The 21,299-nt window shown below is 40.3% G+C and overlaps 1 protein-coding gene across 2 annotated transcripts in view; it reads left to right on the plus strand.

The window, feature by feature from the left end:
• The first annotated feature begins 992 nt into the window (after positions 1 to 992).
• The window catches only part of plppr1 (phospholipid phosphatase related 1), a 35,344-nt gene continuing 15,037 nt past the window's right edge, over positions 993 to 21,299 (plus strand). For both annotated transcript variants that reach the window (XM_026338979.1, XM_026338978.1), the window contains exons 1-3: positions 993 to 1,185; positions 13,597 to 13,706; positions 19,836 to 20,024. In XM_026338979.1, the coding sequence (XP_026194764.1) occupies positions 13,647 to 13,706; positions 19,836 to 20,024 (249 nt within the window). In that variant the 5' untranslated portion in view covers positions 993 to 1,185; positions 13,597 to 13,646. The remainder of the gene's footprint in view (positions 1,186 to 13,596; positions 13,707 to 19,835; positions 20,025 to 21,299) is intronic.

A 21,299-nucleotide genomic window follows, 5' to 3' on the forward strand; every position in this document is an offset into this window, starting at 1 on the left:
ACTGTATTGTTTGCAGATTGTGATAATGTCATAGTGCAGTCCATGTGTTTTCTTAGTGTCCTCGGGTGAATCCATTCAAACTGTCAACTGTCAGTTAAAATGATGTTAATGTCATAAAGTTATAAAGTTATAACCACCACAGCTAAATATGGCACACTGAGCTACAATGGACTTTACAAATGATTGAAAAAACAACTTAATAAAAGTCCCAACACATCAGCCAAAGTGACATTAGCTTTTAAACATATATGTTTTGGGTGTTTTATTCTTTCCTCTTAACTAATTTAAATACAGTCTGAGCAACATTTAGATGAGCTGCATGTTAAAGCTCTTCCACATTAGTTTCTCTTAGTCTTGGATGTTAATGCTTTAATTGTTTAATTGTTGTTGTTTAATTGTTGTAAATGTTTGTCTGGGCAAATACGTCTCATAAATCTGTTAAAACCTTTCATTCATATGTGAATGCTGCTTTGGTGCACATACTTAACCGTTGTTTTACGTTTTACTTATTTTATATTACAGTATTTCAGTTTTTTTTTTTATTCTATCTGTTTTTGTAGAAACATGGTAAATGAGGTAATGTAGAGGTGTGCTGTCCAAAACCTCGTGGCACCAGTGCAGAGATATTGCTTGCAGAGCTTTCTGGGTGAGGCTCACCCCTCTGACCAATCAGAGAAGGCCAATTTCGGAATGAATGCTTATTGTCATTTCATAGGACTAAAACCTGGAGTGCTGGGCATTGTGGTGAAGCAGGAATACAGAGGGTGCAGTTGAGAGGCTCTGTGAATACGAAGCAGCATGGAAAGGACAGTGTGCAGCCTGAGGTGAGAGAGAAAACGGAATATTCCCGCAAAAACGTGGAGCTCTGAAGGGCACGCTGACTAGGACATACACGGGCCAGACAGCCTACTTGCTCGTAACACAAGGTCCCCACACAGAATTAAGCACGCTTCACTGGACCTGAGTACGCGTCTTGTCCCCGCCCCCGACGAAGCACAGCATCCATCCTCATGCGCTCGCACGCTGCGTGATCCCCATCACAAACCGAGAGCGGCGGCTCCGCTACACCGATGGAGTAGTAGTACTAGTAGTAGTGGGAGTGCTCACGGATTCCTTTCGACCTTTTCTTCACGTTTTCTTTAATGGATTCGCCTTTTCTCCGGATTATTGCTTCGTCCTATCGCGGTAAGTGTGTGTGCGCGTGTGTGTGTGTGTGTGTGATGCATGCGGATGCTGTGGTGGGGGAGAAATAAGAGGAGACGGGACTGTGCAGCTATTGTCTGTTGCTGAGGGAAGTTCAGACCTTAACGAAGTCACAACGCGGGACTGGATCCAAACGCGTCCGAGCGCGCGCGGCGAAGACCGGTTCGTGAACGGATCGGATTTCACGCCGGATTTCTGTGAGCGTGTGTGAACAAAAGCGTTTCAACGAGCTGGAAAGAATCGATATCGGTATTTCCACAGACACCTGTCTCTGAGCAGCAACAGTGACCGCCCTCCGGCGCTGATTTACGGCCGCACACATCTGATTGTTGATGGTGGAGCCGTGCGTCCCTCACCGAAAAACACAACACGAAGCTTTGCGCAAATGTTTTTCGCCTTCGTTGCCGAGCAAATGTGTCTTCAGTCCAGCACAAAAAAAAAAAAAAAAAAAAAATTGGCCCATCTCCCCGCCCCCCAACATCAGAGCCTGACTATTAATCCTCAACCAGCCCCCTATACATGGCTCTCAGATCAGTGAAAGACTGCAAGCCCCTGCTTATTAAGATGCCCTGATGAGCGGTGTAGGGGAACCACGAAATGAATCCAGTGCAGCGCGTGTGTCTTCATCCTCTCCTGATTGCTTTCCCTATCATCATATTCAGAAAATGGCACTGTGCACATGTGCAGGCATGGCCCTCAGCTTGAACAGAATATCTGGGCACAACACAGAGATGGAAATCAGCTTCTTTCTGTTGGAAAGTGAGATGTTGGAGGAACAGGTGCAGCAGAGGTTCCTGTGTCTGTTTCCATCCTCCATAATTGCATCATGCAGCAGCGTTTTCACATGTGATTAAGTCAGAAATAGCTTTTATTGTGATCTTCTGTTGTACTTAAACACATTAGTTGTGAATAACAACAAAGTGCACATAGATGTTTGCGGCTGAGAGGCACTGCAGACCATCGGTGCTCAGCAGTAGCCACTTGGTTCCTGGACTCTCAAGTCAGTGTTGTCTAAAAGAGGTGGCTCATGTTCAGTGCTCCTGGACAGCACTGTGCTTTCCATTCTTTCTAACCACCAGTGTTGAAAATAGGATCACCCACCCAGAGATGCACGTATTTCCACCTGTTATTTGTATTTGGAACCTGTGAATTTGTGCATTTAGCTTTGTGTGTTTTTATTTGACAGGTGTGTACATGCTCATCCCTGTAGTATAGCAGGCAAATGGTATTACTCAGCAGACGGATAGCAGGTGGCCGGGCATCAGGTGAGCCTTTCATTGGCTTTCAGCGGGGCCTGCTGTACGCAAGAAGCCTCTTGGCATACACACCCCACCGTGCTCTCCTTCATTTATACAGTGCAGGACATGTGTGTTTGTATGTTGCAGCCGTGAACACATGCCACGACGTGACATGTCTTAAATGAATGCACACAAGTGCACGTGTGCGTGAGGTCCCGTTTTATAAGTGTTATATGAAGTGTTGCGTCACTTTTGAGCAATCAGATGACATAACAGACAGGTCCCAATGACATCGTCGTGCCGGGCAGTGATGCTCTGTAGTGACGGTCACCTTTGACGTCATCAGAAACGTTAGTTATTGTGACGTGTAGTCTGTTTCTAACATCAACAACACTTACATATGATTTAACTAACCATGGCGGCTGTTTTGTTGGTGCTCTAACACCACCACTGCATCTTCTTTCAGCCACACATGATTTGTATAATGTTTGTTTTTATTAGTACGTGCATAAATTGGTAAAAAAAACTGTGGCAGTTTCCAAAGCTACTACAGTGTCATCTTTAATGTGAACTGTCTAAATTTAAAGTTATTGTCTCTTGTGCCATTATGAGCCGCAACAATGTAAGACCCTACTGTAGAATCTACACTGGGAAATACATTAAAGGCATCCAAAATCTCCAAGTGAGGGACTAGTAGCACATCCTGCATGATTTGTCAATATGAAATATTGAGTTATAGCTGATATCTGTGTCTATTTAGAATAAAATGTGTAATTTTTTTTTTCTTGTTGACTTTTGTATCCGCAAACACACTTTGCTCATATTAGTGGAATGGTGCTGTTGCAAAATGTGTCACGAATTAAAGAAACTACATGGTAGACAGCAGCCAATGCCTTATGTTGTTAAAAAAAAAAAAAGAAAAAACACCAGACGGGTTTATTGTAGTAAAGCTGCAGGAAGGAATGACCTCTAAACTCACGTCTGATATCTAACACCTATTCCATTCCCACACCAGAGCGAGTCTATTGATTGATTGATGTTGAGTGCCACACACACACACACACACACACACACACACACACACACACACACACACACACACACTCACTCACACAAACCCTGTCCATGGTCCATTGATAGCAGGTATTTGATTACCACTATGTGAGGGCTTTGTTATTAGTGCAGTGAGGATGTCGTGATTGGGCAATAAATCTGTCAGTGTGATGTCTCGGGGGAATGATTGGCCCTAAAAGGAGATAAAGCCTGTCTCAAGAGATTGATTATTCTTGCTTTTATCTATACGACGGCTGATACATACAGGTGATATTGTGTCACAGAGGAGCAAGAAGAATGACAGCACAGGCAGCACAGTCTTGCTTTATTTGCCAGAAGCCAGAAAATATTGTAGAGGGGCATCTAATGTGGCAAAACATGTACTATATATTTACCAGAATGCTTGAATCATTTGAGGAAAAAATAAAAAAAAGTAGTGTAGCTGTTGGCTCAAATGGGTGTTTTTTATAGCATGCCAGAATCTGGTGTGAGCTTTTCAGCCCAGGCTTGTGTATATAATTAGTCAGAATGTGAATGGGAGCTAATGGAGAAATACTTCAAGTTGCAGCCAAATATCCCTGCTGGCTGTGCTCCCCAGTTGTATTTTAACGTACATTGAAGAGAAGGCCATGGGCTGAATAGATTAATAAAAAAAAAAACAAACACTTTAATTTTGTACAGAATATTGTGGTTTGGTAAATGTTCTACACTTGTTTCCAAAGTGACACTGGTTATGTTGTTGTCTGTATGTTGCCTTAGGTCACCAGAAGAGGGAAATATGAGGGAAATACCAAAAGTCCGAAACTGGACACAAAATCAGAAGCACACATATTAATGCAGTTTATAAGAACAGCTTATCAATATAGTTGATGCATTTGTTTTATTGGTGCTAATAAACAAAGACAGTCCAGTGGCCAGATTCATGTGAGCAACTCACAGCCAAACACTTGCTGTTAGTGGTTAGTGTGAAGCAGGATGACAGACTTCAAAACTGTTCTACTGCAAAGGTGGGATGGTTTCTGTTAGAGAGGAGAAGGAAGACATTCCTTACCATTTGTTCTGTGCCAATAAGCTCTGTGCACGGCAGCGTCTGACGTGTTTCTGGTGAGATCTCAAGCCGCTTGTCAACTTCTGCTACACTACTGCTAAATGAACAGCTGTATGCCGATATAGTAAAGTGTACATCTTCTGCTACACTCAGCTCTCTTCTCAGTTTTCCAAACATTTCCCTAGGTACGATTGGGACGCGTCTGTTAAGCTAAAAAGTTTGCTTGTGATGTTCCATCACTGCTGGTGGTACTAATCACCACGCATTAATGGTACCAATAAATCATTGCTGGAGAAAATTACACAATTGAAACTCATCTAACAACTTGTCCTGCCCCAAAGCATAACATATAAAAAAAGAAATTGGGTAGTGAGTACACTAATACAAATATGTGGATGTGCATTAGAGGGTACGTAACTATCTCTTTTACAACTTGTAAACTATGTATCTTCTGGATACCATAAAGCGACGAAGGCAGCTTTTAAAAAACTTTATAATAAGGTATATTATACTTGATACCTAATTAAATGATTGAGACGCTGCAGTAGCATGATGTTAAGGAAATTTCAAGAGGAGAACGTGGCTTGATCTCCAGCTGGGTCAGGAGGATAGTAATGTAATGAGGTTTGTGGTTGTTAATAGATGGACAAATGATAAATGAATACTCTGAGACCATCTAAATAGAGACAAAACAGCAGGTGAAAAACTTAAACAGTATTGTTCAACACCTAGAGAAATTCTTATAATGTAGAGTATGTATTATGTTATTTAAATAAAAAAAATGCACTTTTACAACATATCATTGTACCTTATGTCAGTGCACAGTCAGTTCAGTCAGTGAAAGAACAAACCGTGATAAGGTAGTGTTTATTTACTAATCACATTTGACTGTGATTTTTTATACAGTAAAATTACCAGAATTAGCAGAGATTCATTTAAGTCTGTGGGGAAGTTGGAGCATAGATCAGCAGCTGGTGTAAATTCTTCATATGTGGAAATACAGAAATGTTTCTGCAGACTTTTGAAACTGTACATGCTGCTGGTTAGGAACATATGAAAAAATTAAATTAAAACTCGGTTCTTCTCTGGTGTTTCTTCATGTCTGGATTCACTTTGTCATGTACTGTAATGTCTTTCTCCAGGGGAAGACGTTTTCAAACTTCTCTTTGAGAAGTTTCGATTCTGTTCTAAAATGATGTTTCTGATCTTCTTTTACTTTCAACTGTGGGTTTTGATCTCATCTTACCCGTCTCTCTGTGTCTGACATTCTTATGTCCTCTACTGTAAGTTGTTGCCAGTTGTTGTGCAGATTTCTCAGCGAAGCTTTTTTTTTTTCAAAAGACAAAAAATGATCGCTCGCATTCAAGTGTTGATAGCATTTCAAGGTATTAAGTCAGTCGGTGTTAGAATGGATCTTTTCATCTGCTGAGTTTTGCTTAGTTAATAATGTTGTTAATGTCGGAGTAATGAACCGAATACTATTTTGATATTTGGGGATTAACTATACCATTTATACACTATCCCTAATAAAAATCTCATATTTAAATACTAAATATGATCATATGATATTAATTGTTGTTAATTGTTATTAAATGTTATGCTACCTAAACAAACCTATACATATCTTCAAACAAATTTCAATTAAGGTTGGGGTGGTTGTAGAAAAAGGACGTTTTTCCTGCTTTAGTTTTTTTTATGCTATTTTTGTGGTGGTTCTAAGCTTTTGCTTTAAGTGGAACTGCACTTTGCGTATTTGTAGCTTTATTTTGTGATGATGTTTGCAAACTAAATCGACGCAGCCTACGTATGCATGCGTGTAATCAACAGCACATATACCCCCAGCCTTCCTCCTATTTTGCCGCTATGACCTTCTGTCAATCCCAGACTGCAGCACACTGTTTACTACATGACATCATTGTGACGGACAATTAGATAATTATTTTCTATTTCCAAACCCAGATGGGATAATTGTAGTTTGTTAGAATGTGTGAAGAGTCTGTTGAAGTGAACTTAAGTCTGAAAATAAACATTTTGAGTTTAAAAATATAAGAAATACTTTATACTATACTAAATAATATGCTATTCAGTTGAACTTTAAATATAACTTTCCATATGTGCAGAAAGTTGGTGTGAGATACAAAGATGTAATAGAGAAATCATTTATAAATTCAAACAGTAGCAAAAGTTATTGTCCCCAAAAGAAAGCACTTTTGCCATTTTCATGTCTTTTGTGTTTTTTTTTTCTCTCACGTCCCTTTCACTCTATCCGTTGTGAGTCAGTGTCCTCGCAGATGTTTGGCTCTGAGGGGAAACAGGAGAGACAAGATGACAATGTTACGTTATGCTGAGACAGAAATGTATGTGGGCAGACTTCTCATCAAACAGTTTTGAGCAAACTCATTAGTTTTGTTTTCCTCGGTCTAAAGAATAGATTGATTTGCCACAAATCACTTGTAAGAAAGCCAGTATGAAAAGTGACTATTTATAGCATCAAAGATGCTCTGTTGGCAAGAGTGGTAGCCATGGGACATCTCTGTGTCTGTGAGAGAGTGTGTGCGCACTGTTATGCAGTCAGCAGAAGAGGAATTCAAAATGAGATGTATGCACTGTGTTAACTATAGCGAATGAACCTTTTTCCCAGCTGTGATTTCAGGAAACGTCCCGTGGAACAAATGCACTTTATGTAATGCTTGTATCATAGATGTGAAAATAACAATTTCATGAGAGCAGGAGAAAATGTTAGCATTAAAAATAAAAGCTTTTTCAGTTTGGGGTGGTTTTGGACATAGACTGGCAAGCTGAGCTGGCATATTTCCCAGGAAACTGTTTTGATGTAGTCCATCTGCTGAGAAAGAGGACTCAAAATAGCCTCCCTTTGGGTGCTGTAAGTTTGGGTAGTATTTCATGAAGTATAAAACAACATAGGTGATTGTTATAGTCAGCTTTACACAAAGCTATGAAAAGATAATATTACAGCTAATGTTGTTTATTACATACATTGGCAGCAATTGATTGATTTTAAATTAATCTGTAAAGCCCAGTTACAATTAGACTCATGTGGAGGGGACTGCATACATTAAATCTCTATCTGCATCTAGATTTTACAGATCTTCTTTCTTGATCCTCTCTATGCAGTTAAAGTGACAACTTAATCATAATATATCAAATGACAGCTTGATTAGAATTTGACAGTGTCAAAGAAGTCACTAGTGGTCATTTCAGACAGGAAATACCTGCGAATCCTCACATCTGAAAAGCTAAAGTGAGCAAATGTGTGGTGCTTTTGCTATGGCGTTGGTGAATTTAAGTAAGGTTTTACCTCAGCTAGAAATTCTATTTGTGAAAGTAGAGACCTAGTTTGCAATAGTTTACAATAACAATTGCAGTGGCAAGATGTCTCATGGTTTTCTACATTAATTTGTCATTAATTGTGATCTGATCTTCATCTAAGTCAAGATTAATAACAAATATGTGCCTAAAGTAATCACACAATAAATATCTGGTCTTTCATGTTTTTATTGAGAACAACCATAAAAACCTCATAGTGTTTTTCATGGTTGTTCTTTTGTGTTATTATTTTAGGTACGTTATATTTGTTAATAATCTTCATAATTGAAATCAGATCACATTTTATGACAAATTCCAAAAGGTTCACATAGTTTTTCTTGCCAATGTACCTTTCGAAACCACTATGTTTTAAAACTTTAAAGTTTTGGCAGTTGTAAGAGTTTAATAACTGATGCCTCTTTGTTTAAGTACAGAAGGAGAGAAGAACACACAGCTAACACTGGTAATAATAACATGAAGTCATATTTCATTTTTCCATGGCCAGTTTTTGACTCCCAGCTCAATCACCAACTCTGTCACTGTGACAGTTTAGCCCCATTCAGACTGTCATCACATTCAGGCAGAACGGCTCAGCTGGAGACCAGGGGATGGTCAATCAGATGATATTTCTGGGTTCAATATTTCACAGTCAGCCCCTGCCATCTCTGAGGGGAGAGCAGTTATGTCTAGACAAAGTCATCACAGCCTGGCTGAGTGGAGAGGAGATACTGATGAATCTTGACAAAGCCTGTAGGCTGCTCGTTTGATGAACTCGCCACTGGGTAGACGATCTGATCACCTTTCATCCGACTGTAATTAACTGGCGCTTGGCATTGGAAGAAAATGCTCCTTGGTTGTGATCTTTGCATTTGTCTTCTGAAGCTGGGAAAAGAGAAATCATGTAAAGATTTTACTGTGACTGGGTCCAGTTGTTCAATGTTTTGACACCTCAGGTCTGTGAGGCTGAAATAAATGAATGTAGCGTCAACCTTTTGACAGTGTGTGGGGCCAACTTACATTTTCTGATTTAAATCATCTGTCACAGAGCCTCAAATCAAATCGGCAATCTCACAGTTCAGCTATCAAATTGGAGAGTTTTCTGTACCTTTCTGCACCATTGCCCATAGAACAGGACTGCTATTAAAGCTTAGGCTGTACAGTTTTCACAGAAATAAACTGCAGAGCATGTCTCAAAAGATTTAAACCCTGGAGCCACTTCGAGTTTTAAGAAGACAAATAGTTCTCCTAATTTCCAATGCAGTCAATAGTTGATTTATTAAAAACGAATCCAAAAAACGTGTAAATATGAAATTATATGAATTATATATCAGCTAATTAATTTATTGGAAGGTTTTGCAACTACACAGTCCCATGTGGAGAAATCAAATTGCAGTGACTGAGGAATCCTGAAGCATTTCACTGCCTCTTACAGCTTTATTGGACTAATAAGCAGTGTAACTGTACATGCCCAGAGGCAGTATAGCAACGGAAAGTCTTGATGCACCCTAAGCGCATTGGAATTATGTTTTCATGTTGCTATGCAATTATTATTTAGTCTCATTAGTCAACTTGGGCCCTGTGATATGTTTGTCCTGGGACCTCTGTTGCATTAACACTTTCGCTCCTTGTGTCCTGTCACTCTTTGACTCTCTGCTGCTTAATGATGGGAATAAAGAAAATAGTTCTTTTTAATACAAACTGCTTCCTTGACATGAAATGTCACCTCTATTACAGTGAATTCCTACTTTGATTTGTTGCTGTGTTGCGTTTACAATTCACAAAATCAAATTTAATCTGTTGCTCCTTACGACTGAATGTTAAGAGAAGAATAGGTTTCACAAAAATCAAAACTTGCCACTGAGATAAAAATATTTTACACTTTGCTACATGAACTGTTTCCACTTGAATGGCATGATCCAATCGTGGTTCAGTGGAGCAAGCTGCACAAACGATGAATAATTAAAATCCTGTTCATAGTTCCCATAGAGATTTATTTTTCTGAATTGCCACATATCTTGCGGTATCAGAAGTATATAAATGTAATTAATATGGACATCTACGTCTAATTTTGGGGGCTTTTAACACATTACAAGCATGACTACTCAGTTTCCTCTCTGCAGTTGTTGTTTCCCCACCTGACATAATCTGAAAAGTCACAGAGTCGCTGGAGGCTGATTACACTGCTAACGTGCACTGAGATGCATGGCACTGATGCCTTGCAGTAACATTTTATAAAATTCAAGTCTTTTCAGGTGAGTGCTCGCGGTTTTAGTGGAATAGGAGACCACCCGTCAACTGGAAGATCTCAGTTCAACTTTGACAGCTGTCCACCCAGCTGAAATGTGTTAGAACGGTGAATCTCTTCCTGCTGTGTGGTTGACACTGAGTTGAAGAACTCAGTGTCAACCACATTTTGTTTTGCAGATAAATAAGCAATAAATGTAAATCTGCCTCTCCTGCCACATGCAGGTGTGTAAGATTTTTAGTGTCATATGGCAGGATGACAGGAAAAGCCTGGTCTGGAAAGGAAATGTGGTGTCTTCATATACAGACAGCATATTTCCTTGACACTGAGTGAGGCACCCTGTGAGGCCTGCAGTCAGATTGTTGTCACAAAGTGTCAGATTGATTAGCCTGGACTGAGTGTTAAATGAGATGGGACACACACTTACAGGCTGATTAGACCTGCCAGCATCGTGGTGTACCTGCAAATTGCGACTCTGTGAGATTGAGGTGCTCAGACTTGTGTGGAGCTTCAGAAGAATCTTTGCAACCTGCATGACGAACTTGAAGATACGGCCAGATCAGCTGCAATAGTATAATATTAATGTTTTTATTAAAGGTCGGACTATTGAGTTATCCCCAGAATGAATCATTGACATCACACAGCCCTTTCAGACACAAATCCATGCTTCCTGCCGCTTAGCTGGATTTGGATGGTGGTGGCAGCAGGCTCAACGAGGTAGTTGTCAGTTGTCTGCCCTGGGGTCTCCTTCCAGTTGGGTGTGCTTGTAAAACCTCAGAATGGACCACTAAACCATCTCAACAGGCTCCACAGTCCACTTTCCCACATTGCTACTGTTAAGGTGAGCTTGTTTTAACATGATTTGGATGGTAATATACATGTTATGACCAAAACTGTAGTAGTAAACCAGGTGTGTGGAGAACAGACAATCTTATTTATTTGGTCATAACTCAAAACTCATGACCATAAGGGTTGGAACATAGACTGGTTGGTAAACTTGGAGCTTGGCCTTCAAGGCTCAATGTCCTCTATAGCCACTACGACACTTCTCTCTAGAGCTGATTATTCCCCTCCTGCTCCGGCTGCAAACTGCTCCTGTACATGTACAGGTCACCATCTGATGAAGCCATCAGAACCATATCATCTACAAAAAGTCAGAGAGGGCTGAAACCTGACTCCTTCCCCCCAGATCCTGTTCATAAAAATCATAAACATGGTCAATGACTATAGATAAGCCTGGCAAACGCCAACACCTTCTGAAAATGTGTTTGTCTTCTTAGAAGAGGATACATTTTCAACTTTATATACATATCCATTAACGACTATGACACATTCAAAGACGTTCTCTCTGAGCACCCAAACAGATTTGAGATGTACAGAAGTTGATTCATGGATTACTGCTTTTGCCAAATAATATTAGATGATCACAATGTATCTGTTCCGTAGAGTGGACTCTCAACACTGTCTGACCAGGACTTTCCTGAGATTACTGAAGAAGTATTTAAACTGTGGAATCGCTTTGAAATATTAATAAAAAAAAAAAACAGCAGCCTTGTAAACCGTGATTATTCAGCAACCAGCAACATATACAGTGCAGCTATTTGTTGAACTGTCCATTAGGTTCATTACATGTACAGATCATACTTTTCTTTTATTTTACCATGTTGAAGTTGATGGAGCTGATTCATAATACAACAGCTGCTACATTAAGTTTAAACATGCACTACATACACTGCAGCTTTAAAATGTCCATGTCTAGAGAGTTACCACTCCTGAGCTCTGAGATATTATGACAGCTGCTGCCACCCTTGTTATGACTCTGACTGTTTTCAACTCAGCACCAAATACAGTACTTTACCATAAAATAGCAAAAGGTTTCATCTTTTCAACATTTGAACCTGGCTCCATTGTCTCTCGGTTGGTTGAAATGAACTGCAATTTATCATGTGGTACAAAACAAAGGGAAACAAAAACTGTAGTTGAAAAATGTTACAAATGTAGAATATGAAATGCTCCGCTGCTCCCTTTTTTCTCCAGCTTGCCTCTAAAACAAACCTCCTCCTTCTCTCTACACTTGTTGCCTTTCATTATACAGAATTGCACAGTAGGAAGAAAGAGAGCTCAAATCGGGACCAATGTTCTTCTCTAATATGGAATTAAGTATGGTTACAGCCCCATAACGCATTTATGACCGTTTAGAATCGCAGGGGGTTACAGCCTTTTTGATTAATCAATAAATCAACAACAGCTACTGACAGATACTGTCAGGCTTTGCAGAACGATTTTAAAATCCACCTAATCACTGAGAGGTGAGAGACGCCTCCTCATTGTAAAAACAAGGCTACGAGTTACTGACAGGACATTTTCAGCCTTGTCCAGCGCCCGAATAACAAGTAACACAACAAATATATGAATATGTTAATGTGAATGACACTACAATGTCTAATTCTGAATCTATATATTTTTTTGTCATGTTAATAATGATATGATAGGATTAGAAATGCTTCAGGGCAAATTTAGACTTGTACTCGATGCTGTTAAAATGAGAACTGTGCGAGGACAAACAGGAGATAACAGAAAGCACAATATGAAAACTGGGACAGATACTTAATACAACAAGATAGATTAGATTTTTTAGATTGCAGAAGTTTAATTTGCATCTGAGAGCTAGCCAGGTTTTGCTAACAAGGCCGGAGCTGTCCAGACTCATTTGTCTTAGTATTGTTAAATTTATTAATTAGTCAAGTGGCAGAAAATATAATAATCATATTAATCTTATATCTAATAAGATTAATATATTAATAATACGAGGACATCCCTTAAAGCAACCATGTATTGCTTCTATGCAATTCTCTAATGTCCTTCAGTGAATTATTTGAATTTATTATTTGTAGACAGATGATTAAAAACATGTGGACCATGATCTTCTGTGGTGATCCCCATGTGGGATAAGCCAAACGAGGACATGACAATGGAGGCTAGAGACTGATAAACACCACATGTGAATAGAGGCTGATCATTGTTGGTTTTAGTGTCTGATTGGGGGTTGTTGAAAACATAATAAGAAAGTGACAGAGGTGGTCCTTTCAGGGACCATCTAGGGCATCACCCTTTTGAGGTTGCATGGTCACAAATGATTAGGTGGAAAACCAAGGTTAGAACTAGGACATGACAGAGGGAACGCATCACCTGGTTGCTCTGGGAATTCTTGGGATCCCCAGAACAAATTTGCACTGAATTTTCCTTTCCTGTCACCAAAACCCAGGATAAACGGGTCATAGATAAAGGAAGTGATTTTGCCGATATGCCGCATGGGTAGACACAGACAGAAAGTGTCATCAAGTTGAAATGCAATAATATGCAATAATAATTGGTTGTGGGTGGTCGGCCATTAAGGATAGAGGTTGTCATAGGTGGAAATGGGTGCATTCCTGCCGTTAACAGATAACAAGTGCTGACACTTGATGTTTCTGTCTTTGCAGAGTGAGCTGCTGTGAATCCTGAGAGGAGAAGTCTCCTGACAGGAGACAAGATGGCTTCCAACAACACCCTGCGCAGCTACTCCATCATCCCATGTTTCATCTTCGTGGAGGTGAGAGACTTGTGTGTGCACGCGTTTGGGTGATAATCCGCCTTCGTTTGTACAGTACAGTAAAAAAAAATGCATACACATGATGAATGCGTGGTTGTGTGTGTGTGTGTGTGTGTGTGTGTGTGTGTGTGACAATTTAACCATTAGCAAATGACCTCTTCTAGTAAATTATACACAGTTAACCAGAGCGTAAAGTGTTGGAATGAGTGGAAAGCTGAGTGTATGTGTGTGTATGTGCTGCTCCTCCATATTTAATTACCCTGTCAGCTGAAAGTCCTTAATCAGAAAGATGTCTCAGGACGCCTTGCATTACGCTCCTCTTTCTCTCTTCCTCTTTCACACTCTCCCACTCATACACACACTCTTCTCTGAGGAAATATCCTGCCTAACGGTCTCAGATGGGTTTACTTGCATGTCTTTGATGGTGCATCATAGGACACTGTCTTTTTTTCCCCTACCTAATAGTTATATAAGAATGACATTATTCGTTTTGCTTTTCCTTTCACATAAGAGACGCTCGAGTAATTTTAATTAAGCTTTGTGATGATGAGGGACGTAGGCCCAAAAAAGTCAGTTCTGTGAAAACTTTTATTCAGATCTGCTCAAAAGTGTGATTTAAAGCTCATCGCACCAGGGAAAACAGATGGGCTTCAGTCAATTACTGAAATATTTTTAAAGCATGTTTGCAAGTTCACTATATTTATTCATAGCAGCTCATTAATGCAACAGTAAAATGTTCCTATAATGGAAATCTTATTTGTGTCAATTCTTGAACGGTGTGAACATCGGCCCCTCTGTTAGCCTCTGAGACCTATGGTTACCCGTATTCATCTGCTAATACTACATCACGTACAGCTTAACATGTCAGGAGCATCACTGTTACCACAAGAAACGTTTGATTATTCAAAGTTGTTCATTATCTTAATCAGAATGAAACAAATAAGCAAACAGTTAATGGTTTTTGGCTGTAATGTTTTTATTGAGGATGAGAAGATTAAAATCATGACAATTCCCTGTAATGGCTGTAACATTTCTTTATTGCACCAGTTGTTTTCTCATTTTGTGATAAATTCTAATATTGCACTGTCACCCAGTCTTATTTGGTAGCTTAACACTAAAAGATCAATTTAACATAACAATCTCAATATTAAAAAAGTATTGCACCATATATGTTTTCCATATTGCAGCAGACCATAGGGGTAGTGTGTGTGTGTGACAGTGTAAAAAGCCCACAGACCAACACTTACTTCAATTCCCTTTACTTTATTTTCCGTTACTCCGCCTCTTCTTCACAGACACTTCCCGGCGGCATCCTATCCATCTCCTTGTCTCTCTCTGGCCATCGCTGTGTTCACTTTCACTCCATCTTTGATGTCTCTGTCACATCCTCACAGCCCCGTTTCTCTCTCAGCTCTAGTGTCTCCGCAAAACCTTCTCCCCCCTCTCTCTTTTTTTATTCTGTTGTTCTTTCTCTTACTCACCCAGTCTGTCACGAACAGAGCAAGGCAGGGGGACATTGCTGTCACATGACCTTAGCAAAGCCACCTGATTGGAGCAGCTGGGCTGTGTAGATCGCTGCCAGAGGCGCTGTGACAGGGAGGATGTTGATTTATGGTGATTTGTTTATTTCTTCAAGTAACTTGTTGCTTTTCTTTCATCTGTAACTTAACCTTCAGAGCATCATTTGTTGTTGTCAATGGTGATTACTGTTGGGAGAGACTGGAAATGGAAAACAGCGCTGCGAGATGAAAAGGGGGATAAAAATAAAAGTAGGATGAGAGGACTGGGATGGATCGCAGCAGGAAGGTGGGACACATGGGAGGAGAAAAGGCACGAGACGAGGAGGATGAAAAAAGTACAGCAAAGTAGAGGGGAAGGAAGTGAAAGGTTGCAAAAACGATGAGAAATTAATTAAAGAGCTGTAGAGGTGAGCAGAGAAGAATGAGGAGAGAACAGATACATCCTGTACCTCCCATTGGGGGAGATTATATAACACACAGAGCCCCAGGCCTTCATTAATCTAACTAGGACCACTTAGACTTCTCAGGTACTGTGTACAAAAAAACGAGAACTTGGCTGCATTTACATCATCACATGTGTCAGGCTGCAGGGAACAGTTGTGAAAAATTCCTCCTGTCAACCTCACAGATAATTTCTTTCTTTTATCTCGCTCAGTCTCCTCTACCGGGCGCGCTATAGTGATATTCTCCATTGTCAGTATTCCAAAAACAAAAACCCCATCCCCACAGGGGTTAATGATTCTGATGTAGCTCTGCCTTTCTCAAAAAAGAGGGTTTCATCTGGGGAATAGCATGTTAAATTTGGTTTTGGAAGGGCTTACAGCCTAATTACACCTGCTAGTTTTGTATATACAGTTTAGACAGGAAACACGCTTGCATGATTTTGGTTGCAGAGGACAATAAGATAGTCAGTCTCTTATTATTCTTTCTTGATGAATTCTATTGCACTTCTTTCCATCATGTTACTATTGGAACAAGGTTTAGTCTTATCTTGCTCTTGGGTCTCTGCTGAACTTACTCTTACATCAGAACCTTTGTTCTTCACACGTTGCTGCTTGGGGACACCACACGACAGTGTCTCTCGCTTCACACACCTGAATGGTGCTCACTCTACATTGTAAATAGTCTTCCTTTAAGACTGAAGGCCAAATTTACCGCACTGTGGTTTTTATTGAATTTGTGGCTGATGTTCCCCAAAAGCAACACATATATATAGTAACTCTATTTCTGGAACATGTGCTGGTTCACAGCAGAGAGTTACACATTTGATAACTCTCTGTAATCATGATATACATAGTCAATTAGATCATAATAAAAATTTGTGAATACAGTAATTAGATTTTTATAATTGTAGCATAATTGTATTTTTCCTTTTCCGACCCCTCTCTTCTTTTTCTGCTTCACTTTAAAATCTGTCTCTATACTGTCAGTCCCATCACCGTTCCTATCACGAAAAGCTGAAATCTAAAGTTAAGTCCTAGATTTTTATTTCACTTTCATGTCATGTCAGTGGAGATGGGGAAAAAAAAGACTGACAGGAACGGGCATCTTATGGTCGCCTATTGGTTGGCTGGATGTTGTGGTTTGATTTATAATATATATTTAGAATGCATATTTATGAACTAAGACATTGTACTTAGTTTTAAGGCACACTTGTAGTAGTTGATTTGTAAGTGGAGTGTTTCTTTCCTCTCCTTCAGAGTGGTAAAAGCACATAAAAATGTAACTTGTTAGAACCTAACAGAGGTTTATGTCTGCACCAAAACGTCCAGCAAGACTCCCGGGTAGAAAGAGGTGAATTGTACACGATGGGGGACGAGGATAAAGGCGTGCTGCAGTAACTTTGTATAACCATTTTACGACAGCTGTCGACGTCTGCCCTTCACACCGCTAATGCAGCGCGACGCTGGTGATGGGTGGGTGGTTGGGTGGATGGGGGGGGGGGGGGGGGTGGAGATAATAGAGCCACAAGTTATGCCTTACAGAGAAAGGGACGCCTGTCCACGTGTAGAGCTGTGATAGAAAAGGCAGCTCAGGAACAATTCATGCAGGAATTAGACCACAGTTGTGTTCTTTACACTAGAGTCAGCTCACTTCAACATCTTTATCTACTGTAATTGTAGCGCTGACTCCAAGTCGGCTGTGCTACAGATCGCAGGGCAAACTAAAGAAGAGTTCGATCAGTCCAGACCTCAACTTAACTCTCCTGTGGGCTGTTTTGCTCATTTACCACAGCTTGAACGCCTTCGAGTCTAATGACTCACTGGCTGTTTATGGCTTTCTATGATGTATGGAGTAGCTGGGGTGAGTGAGAAGGAGAAATACAGTGTAACTTTTTAGACCACACTTCTCCACGCTGTGTATCTGTTGTGATTAAGCTCGAGGCAAGCTTTGTTTTTTTCCAAATGCAAATAAGTTGAAGGTCAAAGTAAATGAATTCACAGTAATAATAAAGTTCAACACATGCGCCCCTGTCGTACACCCCTCTAGATAATCTGTCCAATCCCTTTCCAGGTGTTTCCTTGTAAACCTGACATCCTTAGGTATGTGATCCCACAGGGTATTACATGGTATTTCTGCAAGCGAAGGAATTTACATATTTTCAGAGGAGACCTATGAATAATTTTGTTGCCCTCTTGGAACTTGTTTGTGAAACATGAAAACATGAAATTATCCTATATCTGCCTCTCTTAGTAATTCGGAGGCTGTGCGTGGACGAGCTGCTTTAAGACAGAGAAGGGAAAGAGTTTCTTTTTTGAATGCCTGCTGCCGTCAGCTGTGCATGCAGTTGTGATGTGTTAGGCAGGCTCTGTGCATCCAGGTGTTATGATTCCTCAGTAGCTGTTAATGCTGTTCATGGCACAGTAACTTCATAATAACAGGAGAAACAGAAACATGCTTCTAACTACCTGTGTATGCAGAGAGTTGCCAAGGAGAACAGATACACAGCCACACAGCCACACAAACAAGATGTGGACATCTCCACACGGCCATCTGTTACAGCACTAGATCTGCCAACATTTCTCTCCCGTTCGATGTAAACAGAGTTTCTTTCTTGCCCTCACCGTCTGAACCTCACCGACCATATTGTCCAGTCTGCCTCAGCACTCCATTTATTTAATTGTGGCAGAATTGTTTTTACAGTAAGCATCATCAGCTCTGGCGAGCCCAGTGTGATTGCCGTTTACTATTCGGCCCAGAAACGCATTAAGCTGGAATTTTCATTTTGCTGCACAGTTAATATGGGGAATCACATGCAGGTCACTGTGAGCTATAGTTTGTAACATGAGCAGTGTTATATTACACTAAATGTGATGGCTTTTTATCCCAGATGGTTATGTGTGCCCCCCGTGAACGACTCTATCCAGACTGATGCCGCTGTGCATTTCCAAACGATTCAGAAAATCCCTTTCTTTATTTCATATGACAATAATGTGTCGCTTTAAAAAAAATGGAAACACAGTTAATGTACTTAAATAAAAACCACACCAATATTAAGACACTGGGTAAAAAAAAGGTAAATCATTTAAGAGACACTGTCATATCAGGTTATATCCATGTGCTGAGATAGTTGTGTAGTGTTCTTTATGAAGCAGCATAGTGACACCTGCTGTTAGAGTGAGGTATTAACAAATGACTGTCTTATCTGTGAACCATCCATTGATAAAATTGCACACTAAATAATTGCATCTTGTTAAATTCCATACTTTAATTATCATTATACTCTTTCTTCGCTTTTCCTTCGGGGCAGCGTTTGTCATATTGTCACCATATGAACCTCAGGAGCTGTTACTGTTGTGCTAATGTTGATCCTTCCTGAAAGTGACTGTGAGTGTTTTGCATTTATTGGAAGAACATTTACATGACTAACATATTCTCCTTCTTCCAGTCACAGTGACGTTATAGGGCCTTTCTTTTCATTGGCAGACTCCCCAGCATAAAAATATGAACACATCCTATTACTTTCCTTTGATATAAAGCCACAGCACAGTGCCAGCAGGTTGACTATATCGGTGGCTCTACAGGCACATTAGTCGCTGAGTGACGCAAATGCAGCTGGTTTTCAGAAACCATATTAGAACGTTTGCTCTGTGATGTGTTACATTTCCTATTCCAGTGCTGGTTTGTTATCAGTAACTAAATATATCGTATATGAAAGCAAAACAAAATTGCCTGCAGCCGATTCTAGAAAGAGAGCGAAAGGAGGCCAGAGACAAAAGACGATGTTAGAGGGATAAAAGGATGAGGGGGTGAGGGAGGAGAGGAGGTGGGAAGTGATGGTGGTGGTGGTGGTGATGCTACTGATGGTGGTGATGTGGTGCTGGTGGGTTGGGTGCTTGTACACGACCAGCATGACACAGAAAAACCAAGAGAGAGAGTAGAAGAGATGAGGTTTTGAACCACGTATGCAGTCGTTACGTTTTGAAACCTGTTATACACATCACAGCGGAGAGAGGAGCCAAGTCATATTCAGGGATCAGCCACAAAACAACCCACTTAAGGATATTAACTTTTTTTTTGGATGCAGAACTAACAACTCTGTCTTTCGTCTTTCCTCTTCCTCTTCCTCTACGTCCTCTGCTCCATCTCCAACATGTTTTTCTTCCAGCTCGTCATCATGTCCGGCACGGTGTTGTTGGCCTACTACATGGAGTGCACGGATCTATTCAGCGTCCATGTGCAGGGTTTCTTCTGTAACGACGCTGACCTAATGAAGCCGTACCCCGGCACAGAGGAAGCCAGCTTCATCCCCCCCCTCATCTTGTACTGCGTGGTGGCCGCCGCCCCCACCGCCATCGTGAGTAGAAGTCATTTGATGTGTATCTTCACAGAACTGGAAAGTAGGGCTTCAGTCAGGTATCTTATCTGTCTCTAACGTACTGGAGTTGCTCTGTACCTGGTGAATTTCAGCTCTGTCACAGCGTGGAAGTAAATGTCATGACAAACCCACTGCCTGAAGATGCTTTTCTCTTTTATGGGTCACTTGATGATGTTGGGATTGATTTCACAGACTTAACTTCTGACTCTCGATTGTCGACAGCAGCACGCAGAGCTGTGTAAAGGTCCTTATCTCTGCACTACGATCACCCACTCACACATTAGATTATGTGTCGTTACTAAAAAGCAAATAGCTTGTACTCATTCTTTTTAGATATACAGTAAGGCCCCTTGTGTCACTCTGTCTTTTCATAAATGTTGCACAGACAAAGTCAGAGATAAAGAGAGTCCCAGATGCACTCTACATAAAACTTTTAAGCTGATTCAGAGTGCCAGGTACACTGTTTTCCCACAATGCAGTATTCAAATGGAGCAGAGGGGTTAGTCAAAGACTTTTTAAATTTAATTTATTAATTTTAGATAAACTATGGGACATGATGAGGCTGTTAAATAAGAAGTATAGCATTTAAAAAATGACACGTGCTGAGCATATACCTGTATAATAGCAGATAATACCATGACATTTACTTTGTCCTAGCACAGGTACTGTATACCTAATAACATGAAGAATGACTCTATACCATTGTTGCAGTCAGGGATGTGAGTGCAATAAAGCCAAGTTTTGCAACTCACGGTATTGTTAATTACCTGTGTGTTACCTGCTGTGACATGACAAAATATCTGTGAAATCATTTTCTGGACACTTTACACCTGAGTGACAGTAGTAGGTGTTTGCCCACATACCAAAATGTATTTCTGACTCAGGCTGCGCATACAGAAGTAGCAGCTTACAGCCACTAGGTGTCAGTATCGCTCCATGTTTCTTGACTCCTCCAAATGAGGCACCATACTTCTCTGGGCCCCCGGGTCTGTTCATTGTTAAACCCATTTTAAATATTTTTTCTAACCACCTCCTGAAGAGTGTTTGCATTTTTTTATTTCATATTTTAAATCGATCCCAGACCACAGATCACACCACGTGGAAAACAGACTTTTTGTGTGTTTTAGAGTCATGCAGGGCATCCACTGTACAAATAATCAAGCTGCAGAGTCAGGTGTAAAAAAAAAAAAAAAAAGAAACAACTATCATAAAAGCTCTCTTTACAGGCAACATTACCTGAACTGAACATTAACT

The sequence above is a fragment of the Anabas testudineus genome, chromosome 22, assembly GCF_900324465.2.
Source record: "Anabas testudineus chromosome 22, fAnaTes1.2, whole genome shotgun sequence".
Lineage (NCBI taxonomy): Eukaryota > Metazoa > Chordata > Actinopteri > Anabantiformes > Anabantidae > Anabas > Anabas testudineus.